The sequence below is a fragment of the Nicotiana attenuata genome, unplaced genomic scaffold, assembly GCF_001879085.1.
Source record: "Nicotiana attenuata strain UT unplaced genomic scaffold, NIATTr2, whole genome shotgun sequence".
Classification (NCBI taxonomy): domain Eukaryota; kingdom Viridiplantae; phylum Streptophyta; class Magnoliopsida; order Solanales; family Solanaceae; genus Nicotiana; species Nicotiana attenuata.
The window spans coordinates 232,232-250,232 of record NW_017671556.1 but is presented as its reverse complement, the minus strand read 5'-3'; the positions used below and the strand labels follow the sequence as shown (position 1 = coordinate 250,232).

The 18,001-nt window shown below is 37.4% G+C and overlaps 2 protein-coding genes and 1 non-coding gene across 3 annotated transcripts; all 3 read left to right on the top strand.

The window, feature by feature from the left end:
- Positions 1–1,129: 1,129 nt before the first annotated feature.
- Positions 1,130–7,697, top strand: LOC109208967 (protein LONGIFOLIA 2-like). Its single transcript, XM_019372128.1, has 5 exons — positions 1,130–2,003; positions 2,381–2,451; positions 2,874–4,979; positions 5,064–5,205; positions 6,619–7,697. Exons 1-5 carry the CDS (start codon positions 1,850–1,852, stop codon positions 7,446–7,448), a joined length of 3,303 nt encoding a protein of 1,100 aa, XP_019227673.1. The 5' UTR covers positions 1,130–1,849; the 3' UTR covers positions 7,449–7,697.
- Positions 7,698–8,232: 535 nt separating this feature from the next.
- Positions 8,233–9,121, top strand: LOC109208970 (psbQ-like protein 3, chloroplastic). The gene has a single exon (XM_019372132.1). It carries the CDS (start codon positions 8,546–8,548, stop codon positions 9,089–9,091), a length of 546 nt encoding a protein of 181 aa, XP_019227677.1. The 5' UTR covers positions 8,233–8,545; the 3' UTR covers positions 9,092–9,121.
- On the top strand, positions 8,353–8,424 carry TRNAT-CGU. Its single transcript has one exon. It is a non-coding gene; the product is annotated as a tRNA-Thr (tRNA).
- Positions 9,122–18,001: the final 8,880 nt, after the last annotated feature.

The following is an 18,001-nucleotide window of genomic DNA, read 5'->3' as shown; positions in this document are numbered from 1 at the left end:
CCCCCGTACCCTTCCTATAGAAAAAGAAGGAAAAAGAGAGAGAAAGCTGAGCAGCCAAAGTAATAGCCTCTTTGGCCAAGCGGGAGAAATCAGCTTATCTTGAGAAGTGCTTTTTTCAAAAGTGTTTTTGAAAAAAGTACTTTTGGAGGGAAACATCTTGTGTTTGGCTAATCACTCTAAAAAGCACTTTTGAGCAATTAATTTGTGTTTGGCCAAACTTTTTAGAAAGTGCTTTTAAGTATAAAATTACAAATGCGGACATGAATAGATTTACTAATAATTGATATTATAAGTAAATAAATAATCTTAATTTTTTTTATTATAGGCAATAATTAAATCTTTTCATTTTATTTAAGAAAAGTATGAAAATAAAATTAAAAAGTACTTAATTCTTTTAATATAAGTTAAATATATTAAAATTTGTTCAACACGTATAAAAGCATTCACCCTAAAGTATAAGAAGAGATACTTATACATTAATATCCTAAGTATTAGGTTTAACGGTTATTTTGGTATATAGTACTATATTTTGTTAAGGGTATTTTAGGTAAGAAGAAAAGTCAAAACTGTTTCTGCTTCTACTTTTGGGAAGAAAATACTTTTTTCTGCTTCTCAAAAACTGCTTCTGCTTCTTCCAAAAAGCACTTTTTTCCTCCAAAAAAGCTTGGTCAAACACCTCAAGTTAAGAAAAAAAAGTGCTTTTGGAAAAAAAGTGCTTTGGCCTCTTGAGAAGCTTGGCCAAACAGGCTATAAATTGTTAGGAGGGTAATTGTTGCTTCTCTCAATGACAATCAGACAAAAAAAAAAAAGTAATTTATTTAAATATTAGTGGTCACAATTACTGTATATTTTTGCTAGTAAAATAACAAGATACGTGCAAATTGACCGTAGCAAGACACAACATAAACAAGATTGATGGCAGCTAAACGGTGTTTTGCAAACTAATCTGTGAAAGCAAAGTGAGGCTAATTAGATCTCAAGAATGCCTGACAGCAGCACATGAGGATGCAGACAGATTTAGAGCATGTAATCAATCCACATGGGATGAGGGAAGGTAAGGCCTGCAAATGCAAGACATCTGCATTTTCCCTCCACATTAAAACCATAATAATAATACTAGTACTAACTATGTTAGATAACAGTAATTCTTTAATATTTCTTGCCAACTCCTCCCTTACTATCAACTCATTGTCACTCACATGTACCCATTTCCCCTCTCTCTCATTCTTTCTCTCTCTAACTAATACTACAGTACTTGTTTCAATCTCTTCCATTGTGTGTGGGGTGTTCTTGTTTCTCCTTTTATTCTCCAAGAAAATAACATTCAAACATTTACTAGTAGAGATGACCCTCTTACAGTTCTTGCACTAATGTTATTGATATTCACTTTCTTGATGTTATCATTGCTTTTTGCACAATTTTCTGGTGACTGCGTTCTTTGAGCTTAATTTGGTCTCATATGTTCCAAGAAACTTAATTTGTTCTTTTGGGTATCTCAGCTCTTTCTGGTAAGAGATTGAAGCACTGAAATTTTGGCATATTTGTGAAGTTACTGGAGAAAACAAGTCCATTAAACTTGATTTCTCAGTAGTAAAAATCAAATCTTGATCTCAGGGGGTGTTGCTAGATGATGAAAACTGAAAGATTAATTAGGTGAAAGTTAGTGAAACTTAAACCATTGAGAGATATTCGCTGATTTATGCTGCTGGAGTTGATTTGAGGGGTTGCGACAGCCAACAACCACAAAAGCATAGAATGGTGCGTAGGATAGGTTTCCCAGATTCTTGTTTGATTTGTGTGGTGTGAAGAACTGGTTCCAGCTGTGTAGTGAAGAGCTTTGAGTTTGACCATGGCTGCCAAGCTTTTACATTCATTGACTGAAGAGAACCAAGATTTGCAGAAACAAATTGGATGTATGACAGGAATCTTGCAACTATTTGATCGCCAAAGTATGCTTGCTAGTAGGCGCCTTATTGGCAACAGCCCCAAAAGGCTCACCTCTGGTAATACTTAGTATTTCATTCTGCCCAATTTGGTTCATTGTAAAATGTGTTTATGACAACATTTGACAAGTTTTTGCTTGTTTGTTGGAAATGGGAATCAAGATTTTATCTTTCTATCCATGTTTATGTCAACACTTAAACCATCTGGTTCATTCTAGTGTGGGTTTCATTTCTCAAAAACTGACCACCATTCTTGCCTCACAATTTCCTACTGCTCAAAAGAATTTTGTTTTTCTAGGATTCCCCAAAGGATATAGCAAGATTTTTGCAATTATGTTTTTATGAGTAGATAGGGGTGCTTCAGTTTTTCTAGGATTCTTCAATTGATCTCTTACAAAATCATTTTTGTAACATCATGTAAATCTCATTTGTTACAGGTAGTTCTCACATTGGCAGTGACACTTCTGAAAAAGAGTATGCTAATACATACCAAAAATCAGCAGCTATGGTAAGAGTTATTTGTGCTAACTTGATATCTCTCCTCTCTGTCTCTCCCTATCAATTTTGAGAAGTATTTGACACTTAAGCCCCTGTTTGAGTATTTATATGGTCATGAACATCAAACAGTTCATACTGAATGTGATTGGCAAGGACATTGACGCTGCTGAATTATTTGTTTGCATAGTCAACGATTGCCTGATGTCTGATAACAACTGGGCAATTCTTTTCTTCTTTTTGTTATGAATTGTAATTCAGATATATTGTTGTATTTTCCTTTTTTTTTTAAAACTTGATGTGTAAGATTAAACTCCACTTATTTCAGTCCGTCTCACCAAGTCTGCGAGTGTCTAATGACTCTTGTATCTTTACATAACTGAATATCTTTAATATTATATCTTGAAAGCTTGATGACACCACTTTTTGTTGCAGGAAAGCCACACAAACAAGACTGTGCAAGATAAACAAAGATTGTCTACAGAATCGTCGAGACCATCATTCTCATCTTCTTCACGTTCATCTTCTTTTTCTTCTCTTGATTGTAATAAAATAAGTCAACAAGAGCCCTTAGCTTTTGATCGATTAAGTTTTGCTGAAACTCCTTCAAGAGACTCAGCTGCAGGCCAACCAAATGCATCACCGCAATTTGGTCGGCAATCTCTTGACATTCGGGATGTGGTTAAGGATTCTATGAATAGAGAAGCTCAGAGGTTCTCTGCTGGACCTACAATGAAAGAAGAGGTGACAGAATCTATGTTGAAGCCCAGTGATTCCCCTAGGCCAGTGCAGACTTTGAAATCCTTTGATGGGGCTTATGATAATGGGAAGCAGAATTCGCCTGTTGATCTTAAGGAATCTCTCAGAGTTCTTGCAAAACTTCGGGAAGCGCCTTGGTACTCAAATGAACATAGGGAACTCACAAGATCATTATCATATCATTCAAAAGACACTTCTACATCGTCAATCTCAAAAGATGCTCCTCGGTTCTCATGTGATGGGAGGGAAACAAATCCTTTACCCTTTGAATCGCGAGACATTTCAAAATCCGCTCTAAAGCTGAAAGAGCTACCAAGACTTTCTTTGGACAGTAGAGTGAGTCCAGTACGAAGCTTGAACTCAGAACCAAAGTCTAACTTTTCCTCAAAATCTATGCAGAAGGATAGTGGTTATAATACTAATGCAAAGTCACCTCCTCTTCTGCAAACATCTGGAACTCAGGCTCGTCCTCCTAGTGTTGTGGCAAAGCTAATGGGTCTGGAAACACTACCTGATGCCGTGTCATCAACTGACAGCAAGACGGGTTCGAGCAAATCTTCGCAAGTTGAAGAAACTGTTTCTTTTCCAAGGTCTTCAGAAGTATCTGAGCCATGCAAACCTATCCGAACTCCTAATTCCACGAAGAACCTCTGGAAAGAACCTACTTCTCCTCGGTGGAGAAACCCTGATATGGCTATGAAACCTATTTCTAGGTTTCCCATTGAACCAGCACCCTGGAAGCAACTTGATAAGACTCGGGTGTATGAGAAACCTATATCCAGGATCATAAAAGCTCCGTTAAAGCCTGCGAGCCCATTTCCTTCTGTTTACAGTGAGATTGAAAAGAGATTGAAGGATCTAGAATTCACCCAGTCAGGCAAGGATCTAAGAGCTCTTAAACAGATATTGGAGGCAATGCAGGTAAAGGGTCTCCTGGAGACAGAAAAAGAGGAGCAGGGTTCAAATTTTACTGGTCAGAAAGACCATCACCAGAAGTTTGCGAGTTATGCACAGAGTGGAAAACTGGTAAACCAGAGGATGAGGCAGAGTGATCAATTGACTGCTCCAACAAAGAGGGGGCCAAATTCTTTAAAGAATTTTGAATCCCCAATAGTCATCATGAAGCCAGCAAAATTAGTGGAAAAATCTGATATTCCTGCTTCTTCGATGATTCCACTTGATGGATTACCCACTTTCCCCAAACTTCATGGTGGTGACTCTGTCTACGGAAGAAAGGGTAATGCTACTAGCAGAACTGCTAAAGAACATCACCAAAGAACTAGTTATGGCAGCAGTTCAGTGAATCCCAGTGAAGCAAGAAGAACTTCGAAACCTACACAAATTTCAACAAGATCCCAACAGCTTCCTAAAGAGAGCACATCAGGCTCAATAAAGAGCTCAGGATCCATCAGCCCAAGATTGCAACAGAATAGACTGGAGCTAGAGAAAAGATCTCGGCCACCCACGCCTCCATCTGATTCCAACAGATCGAGGAGACAGCCAAACAAGCAACAGACAGAGGCTAGTTCCCCAGGTGGAAGACGTAGACCAAGAGTTTCAAACATCCATCAAAATGATGGCCATGTGAGTGAGATCAGTAGTGAATCAAGGAATTTGAGTTGCCGTGGGAATGAGATTTCTGGTCAATCCAATGGGAATGTAGTAGCAGAATCAAAAGTATATTCTGAAGTCACTAGTTTTGAGCGCTCTCCTGAGGTGACAAGCAGCCGGAGTTCATCTATTGATGTGTCCAATTACCTGAGATGTGACTTGGTAGAGAAGGTAAGAAACTTCCATTTATTTGTGCCTTATATGGAGTACTTGAACCATACCATAATATGCTTGACGCTGAGACTTTCATTTCAGAAATCATCTCTGGTGCTCTCTGAGGATGAACTGTTAGCTGAATCTGCCCCAGAGTATCCAAGTCCGGTCTCGGTTCTTGACAATGCCGTATATACAGATGAATCACCCTCCCCTGTGAAGCATACTCCAACAGTCGTGAAAGGTGCTGCTTTCCCCTAGTATTTTGTGAAGAAATTAAAAGCACATTCACATAAGCAAATATAACTAGAACTAACAAGATCTATTATTTTGAGTTAAAGTTCCTACTCGAATTGAACTAGCACCTAAGTGATGGCATGTTGGGGATATATTTGTAGATATTAGTGAGCTGAAGAATAAACATCTTATGCAGATTCTTTGTAATAGGCACACATGTGCAGGAATATTCACCGATAATGAATCATGATAAGTTAACTACTGGATACTAGTAATTTGTTATTAGGTTGCTTCATTTGCTGAAACATTTTCCCCTTAAATGCCTGCTGAAAAAGACTGAGAAAGGGTAGGAAAATAGTTGAAACTTCTTTCTGTTTGGAAGCCTAAACTTTAGTTTAGTTTAACCCTTGGGGTGCAGCCCTTCCCTGCACCCTGCGTGCATGCGAGATGCTTTGTGCACCGGGCTGCCCTTTTAACACTTGTTCAATGACTAATATGTGCCAATTCATCTCTTTTTATTTTTTATTTTGGGTGGGTGGGTGTTGAATGCATGGACTCACTATGCCATGCCATGGTTATACAAGTGAATACCAACGAATTTTAAATAAGTTAATAGGAAAAATAAGTAGAAGGGAGACTCAACTCTGAATAAAATAGGTCAAGAACAGCTTAAGGAAAATTTTTAGTTAAGAAAGTTTTTAGGATGTGAAAGTGTGAGCATCTCTCTCCAGAACAGCGAAAGCAAATGCACAACTAAGTTCCATAGGAGATACAGACCCAGCTACAGCAACCAACTATAATCACTTTGAGGGAACAAATACTTGGTGCTTTTAAGCCACCTTGGATTTGACCAAACAATGAACGCTAGTATGATATACAGATGCCCCCTTCATGTCAGTCAAAAAAACTTGAATAATAACATGTTAAGCTAAAAAGGCACATAGATCTATGTGGATACTTGTGTATTCTTTATGTCTGTTAAATTTGTCCGTTCTGGCTTTTATGCTTTCATGTTCTGCTCACTTATGTCACCTGGAACAAACCAAAATTGTGGTAAACCTTATACATTGCTGCTTCAGTTGATTTTTTCAGTTGCACATCACAATTTTGGCACTGCCATCCACATCAGACACAAATTTATTCACTGCATTCAGATCTCTTTTTTTTTTACCTTCCAAAACTAAACAGATTACAGCTCTAATTTTAGTATGAAAATAAAGATCATTTGCAAATACTTGAAAGCTGCTCAAGTGAATATTGTAGTCAGCGTTCAGCAAGAAATATCAGAAAAGCGTCTCCATTATGGTGTCAGTCTTTTGTCCTTCTGGAAATCCAAACAGTTTTGACTATTCAGTATATGTGTACTGTTTAAGAAGTTGGATATTTCTTGTTTCTCATCATATGTTATTTTGTGTGACAGATGAAAGCTGCAGCCGTGCTGATAAATTTTCCAGTCCGCCACAGAGTGATCGAGCCAATACTCTTGTGACTGATGCCTCCAATTCTGGTCTCTCATCGGAAATCAATCGAAAAAAATTACAAAACATTGAGAATTTGGTTCAGAAGCTCAGGAGGTTGAATTCCAACCATGATGAGGCTCGCACGGATTATATTGCATCTCTCTGTGAGAACACAAACCCAGACCACAGATACATTTCAGAGATCTTATTGGCTTCAGGACTCCTTCTCAGGGATCTCGGCTCAAGCCTAACAAGTTTCCAGTTCCATCCATCAGGTCACCCCATCAACCCGGAGCTGTTCCTTGTCTTGGAACAAACCAAAGCAAGCACTTTAGTTAAGGAGGAATTCTGCAATGAAAAGATGAGGCAGTCTAAGCCGAAGGAAAAGATACGTCGGAAACTCATCTTTGATGTTGTTAATGAGATTCTTGCTGGAAAGTTGGCGTTAGTGGGACCATCTTATGAGCCATGGTTGAGACACCAGAAGCTAGCAAAGAACGCTCTGAATGCTCAAAGGCTTCTGAGGGATTTGTGCGCGGAGATAGAACTACTTCAAGCTAAACCATCAAAAAGCGACTTGGAGGATGAGGAAGATGAGTGGAAAAACATATTGCTTGAGGATGTGATGCATCGATCAGAGAGTTGGACGATATTCACTGGTGAGTTATCAACTGTAGTCTTGGACATGGAGCGGATGATCTTTAAAGATTTAGTTGATGAGATAGTGAGAGGTGATGGTGCTGGTTTGAGAGCAAAACCAACTAGGCGTAGACAGCTATTTGGAAAGTAGTACTATATCTCTACCATTCTACTCTTGACTTCTCTTTGTTTTTTCTTTGTTTTCCTCCTCAGCCTAATTATTGAGTAGTAAAATAATTCAGAAATACTCATTTGCGTCTTGGGTTCTATGTAAAGGAATAATTTCCTCTTAATTGTATTACCAACATACTTAGTGAAGATCACCTGTCCAGAAAATGTACCAGTATATGTATTGTTTTGCATCCTGTTATGCAGAATTATAGATTTTTTTACCAGCTAGCCTCTTTTCTTTTTTGTTGTTCCTTTTCATTTTGTTAAGGTACATTTCTCGACTTGTGAAAAATACCATTTCTTGGTTTTACAAGAATAGCAACATCATGTTCTACGTATCTGTTTCTCTTTTTTCTTGAGATGGGGTTGATGAAAAAATATCTGGCCCTTACGTGGTTTTGTCTATTTTGGGATGCAAATACGTTGGAATTTGTTAATCCAAGGATTCAAGGTGGTCTGACGTACGTTACCGTCAATACTACCAATTAGAATTATTTTCCTTGAACAATGTTCGATGATACATTCTTGTTTGGTCTTGTTGGACAAAATGAGACAAATGAAAAACAAAGGGACTCCCAAATACCTTTTTTATGATCGTAAACAGTAAAATATGAATATTAACTCAAATGACAATAGCTACTGTAGAATCTAATTAGTACTGGAAATGAAAATACAAGAATAGCCACATGCTCTTACCCTGGTTTCACACATAATTTTTCAATTTTCCCTCCACCTTAGACTCTTGTCTCTTGGCCCAAAATCGTTCATAACGAACAAGATCGGTCAATTATTCTCGTATAGTATCTTCATGAATAGAAAAATAGATGTGTCGCAAAGTACATTGCATCTATATAAAAATTCTTCTGAGGAACATATTTCAACAGGCCTCCGTAGCATAGTGGTAGTGCGTTCGCTTCGTAAGCGAAAGGTCGCGAGTTCGATCCTCGCCGGGGGCTTCTTAGTTATTTTCCTCTGGCTTTACGTTTTGCAGATTTTGTTTCAGGTACGTTGAGTTATTCAGATATTCTCCAATTAAATTTGTTCAATCTTGAAAAATCAATAAGTCCATATTTTAGAATGGCACTACTACCTTTGGTTCAAAAACCAATCCAACCATTAATTCCTTTTCCTTCTTCCATTTCCAACCCCTTTAACCTAAACCAAAGCAAAAACAGAATTCAAATGTGCCTCCATTCCTACCACTTCACTCGAAGAACAAGTCTAAATCTTGGGGCAACTTCATTCATTCTTTTAAGTGAAAAAACTGCAAATGCCTTTGATTTCAGAATCACAGTTCCAGACCAGACACTTGAGGAAGCAGAAGATGGAATTCAAAGCCATGCAAAGAGTTTATTACAAGTCAAAGAATTGTTAGAGGCAGAAACATGGAAAGAAGCTCAAAAGGCTTTGAGAAAAAGCTCAGCATTACTTAAACAAGATATCTACACCATAATCCAAGCTAACCCAGGAAAACAGAGGCCTGAGTTGAGGAAGCTTTACTCCATTTTGTTCAATACTGTTTCAAGATTGGATTTTGCAGCTAGGGATAAGGATGTGCCACGTGTATGGGAGTACTATGATAACATGGTCCTAGCCCTTAACAATATTTTGTCAAAACTATAGTTTTATATAGTCATGCAATTAATTTTTAAATTGTGGGTCTTTCTTTTTAAATCATGTTCTATTTGTTACTAGATGTATGATATTATTACCTTTTATCCCTGAGATGTTAAATCACCGAAAAGTATATCAATATATAATTCTCTATAAAAAATAAGGCAGATTATCTGTTAGGTTAGAATTGATATTAGATTTTCCTGATGATATACATTTAGAGGCAAAATTGACTGTTCTAATTCTTATGCAATTTACATATACGACCTCTTGATAAGTTGTGGATCGTCAACCGTGTAGTTGCATTTTGTTTGATTACTCTATTTAGGCAGATTTTACAATTGTTTAGTACCCTTTAGTGACAGCTTATAAAACTTGCAGAACATGAATGAGAAAACAATTACTCCATCTGCTTCAAATTAGATGACACATTTCGTTTTTCAAAAGTCAATTTGATTAAATTTTGAAGCTAAATTTGATTAGTTCATATTTTAAAATCAAAATTTTAGTATCCAAAAATTATACGAGAAATACTATAAGTTACAATTTTTCTCATATCAATATGATAAAAAAAATATTTTAAAATATTGGCCAAATTTCAAACAATTTGACTCAACATAAGCGATATGTCATATAAATCGGAACGGAGGGAGTAGTAGAATATTCCATCCCATTTGACAAAAATGTTTTTTCCGAAACTTCTCCAAAGGATATAGAGAACAAATATCTTATACTTTCAAGTGAAGGGAAAGTAGTTTGTAATCATGTTCAATTGTCCCTCTGTACTGTACGTACCAATGGCAGCAGCAGCTTTATGCTTTTGGAGAGGATGACAACAACTCATTCAAAACACAGGAATAGATCTTTCCATCTTTGAGTAGTTTGGAAGCAAAGTTACAATTGAGACTTTGACCAATATATGACACATCCTTATTTCTTGGTGGGATTGTTGGGTTAGTTGTATTTGTCCAGATTTTTTTACTATAATTGGGTTTCTTATCTCATGAAGGAAATGACAACATATTTACCATAATTGTGTTTTTCTTTTTCTAGAAGGAAAATATAATTCTTTCATATTTGGCTAGTCCCTTTTCTTGTAGGAAAATGTTTGGAGTTCTATAAATTGAGGATCCGTCCTTCTCATTCAGTAACATCCACAATGTAGCCATAGGGACTTGAGAGTCTTGTTTAGGGGGAGAACTTTACGGGACAAGTGTTAGTGTGTCACTTGTGTTTGACTCTTCGTGAGGTTGTTCTCTCGATATTTTGTACTCTCTTTTTATTATAGTGGATTGCTCATCTCCGCCGTGGACGTAGATCAGTTTACCGAACCACGTTAAATGTTTGTGTCTCTTTTGGTAGATTTCTCTTTGTTGTGTGATTTATCATCGTTCAAAATTTGCTGTGCTAGCTTCCGCATGACACCTGATATTTTTTCGGTCCTAACATGTCGAACCACAGATTTTTGGAATTTGTGGTCCATAACTTTTCTTTCTTTCTTTCTCTAATTTTCTTTGTTCAAACTTGGGCTTTGTTTTTTCTTTTCAGAAATCGGTTACTTATGTGGAGTTCATCACTTGCTTAATTGCTTCAATGTTCTATTATTCCTTTCAACTACTTTGTTAGACCGAGTAACTAAGGAGAGTTTACTCTGTAAATTATTCCTTCTTTTTCATAAGAATCCGTCAGAAGTAAACATCCCCTTTCATTGTCAAGTCTAGTTCTCTTTATCTTCCTACTAAGTTTATTTTCAATCTCAATTTTGTAAGAAATAAAAGTATTAAAGATATAATTTTTATTTTTAAGCAAATACAACTTAGTAAATTTAGAAAAATCAATAATAAATATTACATAATATTGTTTAACATCTCTAGTTATAGTTTGTTTAAAATACTAAGTCTGTGTGAATCAAGAATAATAATTCAGTTTCTCTATTTATAAAAAAAGTAAATCTTTTAATATTTTTAGCTTCAGTACATATTTCACACTTATTGATATTATTTGAATCTAAACTATATACTTAACATAAACTCAAGATATAATGAAGCTTGTATATTAGTGCTATCTTTTGTTCAGTTGTAGGCATGGAGGATGATCACACCCAACTATACCTTATAAAAAGGACTAAGTGGTCGTTGCAAATATATTCCGGTTAACAAGTCCGGAGTCGAATCCTACAGGGAATTAACCTATTAAGCACAACTACTGGACTCGCACAAATTCACACAATGAATCTTCAGAAATATTTAAATAACAAATTGGATGTTTACTAACTAAATATCACGTAATGAAAATGCAGTAATTAATAACTAACTACGAACAAGTTGTAGACAAGATTTGGAATATCTAACGTTATGATTTCCCCTATTGTCGGAATCCTTTCCGCTACGTTCTCTATAAATTTGCCTAAGTTTTCTCTACCGATCATGAGCTCTCTGAGTGTTGTAATTCTCTCCCGAGTAACTACCACAATTTACTAGACATATTCTTCCGAATTACGCTAGCTGGCACTAAGTATGGCTCACTCGGATCGCACCAAGGTTTCGTTATTCCTAATTCCACCTTTAAACCCTTCGTATTGAACCCTCATATACGTTAGGAGTGATGTTGTTCAATAACTACCTAAATATGCACTCTCTTCCGAGTAATACACACTAAATTGGCACAGTCAATTGAGAGCTCTTCAACCAACCACAATGTGAACGTAGTTGAACAAATAGAGAAAAAGCTACGGCAAATCTATATTAAAGTAACAAGAAAATCATCCTCCAATAGGTTCCATCAAAACCCTAGATTAGGAGTTTAGCTACTCATAGTAACAATATCCCAAGTATTTTGCATAAATTAATTACAAAGTAAAGATGAAGGAATGTAGAAATCGATGATCTATCTCCCAACGAGTGTTCCACTAGCTATTCTTGCCTCCTATCGCAAAACTCCCCCAAAAGTGGTGTTTAATGTCTATTTATATGTGTAGGGAAAGACCTAAACGACATAGGCCAAGTTCTAGTCAAATAAGGAGACGAAATAAACCTTCAAAATCCGGAGTAAGCGCGCCTCAGACCATGCCTCGCGAGGCTCCACGCGAGATGAACCTCGCCTAACACCGTGCGACGCCAGCTCCCACGCGAGCTCGAGCTCGCCTCATCCTTCGCGACGCCTGCTCCTACGCGAGCTCAGAGGCTCGCCTCGCCAGCTTCCATGCGAGATCAAAGGGTCGCCTCACGAGCTTCTTCATCTTTTCACTGCTTAATTCATTCTTTCTTCTTTCCACAGTTTTCGTGCACACTTTATTCTTTACATCTTCCTTTTGCTCTAATTTCATCTCCAATTCACCTACACATAAAATAGACTCCATTACACGCAAATAAAGTATAATTTAACATTAAATCACATAAAATATAAGGTAAATAATGTACTAAAATATGGAATTATAGCCACACATCAATACCCCAGACTTAAACATTTCTCGTCCTCGAGCAATCTAACTACACTTATAGACACGACCTTTTTAAGCAATTCTCTTAACTCATCCCACCAAGAATCTTTAAAATATAATAAGCACAAAGGTGTAACACCCTCACCTCAAGATTTGACTCACAAATACCAGCATTATTCACAATGCACTTACTTACTCTAACATGGAGGTCAACGACATTACCTCTCCATCATGAATCACGTGCCCTCACACAACAAAAGAAATTAGTTTCATGCACAATAAATTTTAAGACCGTAGGTCACTCTCTCTAAAAAATAACATTGATATGCCACAAATGATGCACCATAGGCTTTCCCGTAGTGTAATTGTCCACTAATCGAGCTCATTCAGTCTAAGATCAAATATGACTTTAATTGTTTATAATGTAGGTTGTGGGTCGGGTAGGATACATTTGGATATGAGCGACTACACCTCCCTTAAGCACTTTAATACATATAATTTAACACTCAAGCCCATACTTATGTCAAGCCAAAACTCCACCTTCTCATCAATGTACATTACCCCATATTTCTTTAAGCACAAGTATATCACTAGCCACCACCATCAAGAATAATTTTTCATACAATACAACTATATATATATATATATATATATTTCTTCAATCCAAGTGACTTTTATTGATATAATTTTTCTGTTTTATTCAACACAGTGCACCTTTNCTTCAATCCAAGTGGCTTTTATTGATACATTATTCTTTTTTTTTTCAACACGATGCACCTTTCTCGTTATTTCATTAGTTCTACTCAAAAGCCAAACCACCACCCCACACTTTAACTGTAACGACCCGGCCGGTTATTTTAAGATTTAACGCCCAGATCCCCTATTAACCGCATTTCCCGTGTTTGTTTCTGCTATTGTGAGTTTCCGGGAGGATTTATTTGGAGTTCTGGAGAGTTTTGGGATACTTAGTCCCTAAATGAGAGCTTAAGTTTTAGAATTTGGACCGTAATCGGAACAGTGTGAAGACGACCTCGGAATGGAATTTTGTTGGTCCCGTTAGCTCCGTTGGGTGATTTCGGTTTTAGGAACGTGTTCGGATTGTGTTTTGGAGGTCCGTAGCTCATTTAGGCTTGAAATGCCGTAAGTTGAATTTTTGAAGTTTCCGGTTCGATAGTGAGATTTTGATATCGGGGTCGGAATGGAATTTTGGGAGTTGGAGTAGCTCCGTAGTGTTGAATGTGACATGTGTGCAAAATTTCAGGTCATTCGGACGAGGTTTGATAGACTTTTTGATCGAAAGCGTAATTTGAGAGTTTTTGGAGTTCTTAGGCTTGAATGCGATGCTAATTTGGTGTTTAGATGTTGTTTTGAGCGTTCCAAAGGTTGGAACAAGTTTGAATGATGTTTTTGGATTGGTTGGCATATTTGGTTGAGGTCCCGGGGGCCTCGGTGAGTTTCGGGTGCTTGACGGAAGTTGAATTGGACTTAGGAAGAATTTGAGGTTGGCTGGACCTGTCATAACCGCACCTGCGTGAATGGGACCACAGAAGCGGCTGAGAGACCGCAGATGCGGCCAAGTGAGGGAAGGCTAGAAGCCGCAGGTGCGGAAGTGTGCATGCACCTGCGAGACCGCAGATGCGGTAAATTGGTCGCAGGTGCGGAAATAGGAAATTTATGAATTATAGCAGGTGCGGTTGATTTTCCGCAGAAGCGGGACCGCAGGTGCGGTCACATGGCCGCAGAAGCGGATTTGCTGGGCAGAAAAGAGAGAAAAATCGAGGGTTTGAGTTCATAAGTTGCAAAATTGAATTGGGAGCTCGGTAGGAGACGAATTTTGGAGAGATTTTCGGAGGGAGTTTGTGGGTAATGATTCTTAACTCCTTTTTGCTTATAACCCATTAATCTAAACGTGAATTCATCATCTAATTTCGGATTTGGGGAAAAATTTGGAAAAGTTTTGAGGCCTAAGTTTCGAATTTTGATTGGGGATTTGACATAGGATTTAGATAATTTTGGTATGTATGAACTCGTGAGGGTGTGAGGATTCTGAATTTGTAAATTTTACCCGATTCTGAGACGTGGGCCCGTGGGGCATTTTGGTCATTTTTCCTAATTTCCCGTATTAGCTTAGAATTAATTAGTGGAATTAGTTACTTGAAGTTTTATTTACATTATGCAATTGATTTGAATAGATTTGGGCCATTTGGAGTCGAGTACTCGTGGCAAGAGCGTGGTTTCAGGTTGATTTTTGAGCCGGTTCGAGGTAAGTGGCTTGCGTAACCTTGTGTGGGGGAAGTCCCCTTAGGATTTGGTATTGTTGATATTTGAAATGCCTTGTACGTGAGGTGACAAGTGCGTACTTGTGCTAATTATTGAAAATCCGGTTTTCATTAAGTAACTAAAATTGTGTTTCCTTTCCTGTTTATACTACTTGCAATTTAAGCCTGCTGTTAGCTTAGGGAAGCATGTCTAATTGACTTAATTGCTTATTTGCTCAACTGCCTTATTTGGATTATGTGCAGCATGCTAGGTTAGAAATACCTGTTTTACCTTGGTGTGAAATTTGATTGAATTGAGTATTCTTCGTGTTGCTGCTGTGTATTTACTTTGGGACTACGGGACGGTATCCCGGGATATCCCCCTGTATGTTTACTTTGGGACTACGAATTTGTATTCCCGGAGATCCCCCTGCAATTTTACGTTGGAACTACGGGATTGCACCCGGTAGATTCCCCCGGTACTGAGTATTTACATTTGGAACTACGGAACGGGATTCCGGTAGATCGCCGTGCACTATGAGTTGGACTACGGGACGGTATCCCGGGAGATCCACTGGATATTTATATTTGGGACTACAGGACGGTATCCTGGGAGATCCCCGGTTGTTATCTCTATGCTGAGCTATGTTCTTTCCGTGATTACTTCTGTCTCTATAATAGTTGTTGTTATTCTTATTATCCTGCGTTAGTTCATACTGTTAGCATTTAATTATATTGTCATATTCTATACTGTTTTATCTTATTTTTGAGCTATAATCAGTAGGGCCCTGGCCTTCCTCGTCACTACTCGACCGTAGTTAGGCTTGGCACTTACTGAGTACCGCTGTGGTGTACTCATGCCCTTTCTGCGCATGTTTTTCATGTGCAGATCCAGGTATTCCGACTTAGCCCTACTACTTGTTGATACCCAATTTTTCCCTATGTATTTTATATACTCAAGATGTTCTCAAAATAGTATGTACATGCATATATAAGCATGCTCAAGAGTTTTGGTATCTTTCCCTTATTTTAAAGGTTTTTAAAATCAATTTGTTGTCTATTTTAATAGTACAAAAATCAATAATTATTTCCGGACTATCATTTTTTTTGATGAATAATTTATTTTTATTTCATATTTACACCAAGATATAATTAATGTGATTTTTTGAACATTTTTATAAAATTTATTTGGTATTTTAAAGGCTAAATTGCTATAATTGCAATTATAGCCTATTTTCTGATTAACAGTATTTTGCAATTACAAAGTTGCTCCTAGTACTTTTAATTAATATTTATATGATTATTAATCAATTTAGTGCTTTTAACTGGTTTTGGAAATTATTTTAACTATTTTTAAAATAAAAAGGGAAGAAATGGCTGTTTAACATTTAGCCTCGTCCATTTCAATTATAACCCCTTTGCAATTTCAATTTTAACCACAATTGAGCCCAATCGCAACCAGCCCAAATTTTAAACCGACCCAATCCATAAAAAACCGACCGGATCCCCCCTTTTAATCTCAGCCGTTGATCTAGAAGATCAACGACTCAGATTGATTATTTCCTTTTTAATTCACAGACGACCCCTAACCCTAATACATTTTCCTCCTTCAGCCGCCCTTGAACTCCCAAATTCTCTCAAGGCTCCCCGGAACCCTAGCCTCCCCTACCTTGTTCCACCATGTTTTCACCGGCGTCCATGACTTCTCAGCCATGGACAGCCTATACCCACCTCCTATGGCTCCTGCATGTCTGTTGTTCGAAGGATCGAGGCCAGACCTCGAGGGTCTTCACCCAGGCCTTCACCGATTCGAAGATTCCGGCCATCTCCGGCCTTGCTCCGGTGGCTCTTGGTCTTTTGAGTCTGTTTATGACATTATCCGACTTAGATCGGGTATTTTCGAAGCCTTTCTCATCTCTAGGGTTCATCTGGAACCCTAAATATCGAGGTTCTCTCCGATTATTTTAGATCTATTACATGTTTGCACTGTTGCTTAAGTTTCTTAAACCTTTTTTTTCCGATTTTCTTTCAAAAAGCATTTCTTTTCGATTAGGGTTTCTGGAAAGTCCTTAAAATGTTTCTGACTCTTCTTCTTCTCTTTTCTTGGTGTGAATCGAGCTCTGCTATGTTCTTACTGTCTCTTTTCTGACTCACATGCCTTTCGCGTGTTCTTATATTTGCCTTGTTATGAAATTTATTTTATTATGCTCCGTTCTATCTCATACTGGTTTTTCACCATGCTCTCTCATGTCTATCTTATGTGTTCCTCTACTGTATTTTCCTACTGAGTTTTGATCCTTTGTTTGCCTTTACCGGACTTCGCTTGGATTATTTCTAGATGTGTTTCATCGACTGTTTCTTTAAGTTTACACTACCTGAACTCATTTAATTTTTCAAGCTTTCTTGAAACTTGTTGCCTGTACTGGTTCCTATGTTCTACTTGCTATTGTGCTTGTATGCTTCTCATGAGACTCTGAAAAGGTCTCTGAGCTCATCTCAATAGTTTGCCTCTTCATCTCTGTATCAAATTCGAGTTTAAAAACCCTAGGATTTGGGGGTTTTCTTTGGCTAAATTTGGTTTTATGTTTGGACAAGGGTTCTAGTTTGAAACCTTAAACTCTCAGACTCACTTCGAGTTTATGAATTGAATTTGAACCTTTTTCTGCGTTTGTGATTTTGAAACCCTCTTGCTTGACATGTCTATGTGTTTTATACGAGAGCTTCTCTTTCAAAGGTCTTGCCAACTTTTAATTGATTCTGAATTCCTTTAATGTTGCTTATTTGATTGTTACTGATTTTTTCCTAAATTAAAACTTTCCTTTTACCTCTTTTCTGACTCGAGCAAGGCTTTCAATGGGATTCTTTACTGGTTATTTTACTGATTCCCTTTCCTTGTTTTACAAATCAATTACCACCATGTATTTACCCTTATTTGTCTACCTTGCACGAGGTATTTACTTGATTTCCTTCCTTAAATAACTTCTGCCCATTACCGTTTGAATTTGGACTCCTTAATTAAAGGAAGTCTATAGACTGATTGATTTTAATTGGTACATAGTTCCTTAATTATTACTAAACTATGATTCTTGCCTTATTTGCTACACCTGTTTGCAATTATAAATACCCTGCTCTTTCATTAAGACACACACGATTTTAATCATCACAACTCTCTTCTAAAACTTATACTCTTGCTTCTTGATTGCAATTTGGCTTCCCTAAATC

Coding starts and splice junctions, on each gene's coding strand:
- LOC109208967 (XM_019372128.1), top strand. CDS start 1,850: ATGGCTGCCAAGCTTTTACATTCATTGACTGAAGAGAACCAAGATTTG. Junction 4,980..5,063: donor GATGTGACTTGGTAGAGAAG/GTAAGAAACTTC, acceptor CTTTCATTTCAG/AAATCATCTCTGGTGCTCTC. Junction 5,206..6,618: donor TACTCCAACAGTCGTGAAAG/GTGCTGCTTTCC, acceptor TTTGTGTGACAG/ATGAAAGCTGCAGCCGTGCT.
- LOC109208970 (XM_019372132.1), top strand. CDS start 8,546: ATGGCACTACTACCTTTGGTTCAAAAACCAATCCAACCATTAATTCCT.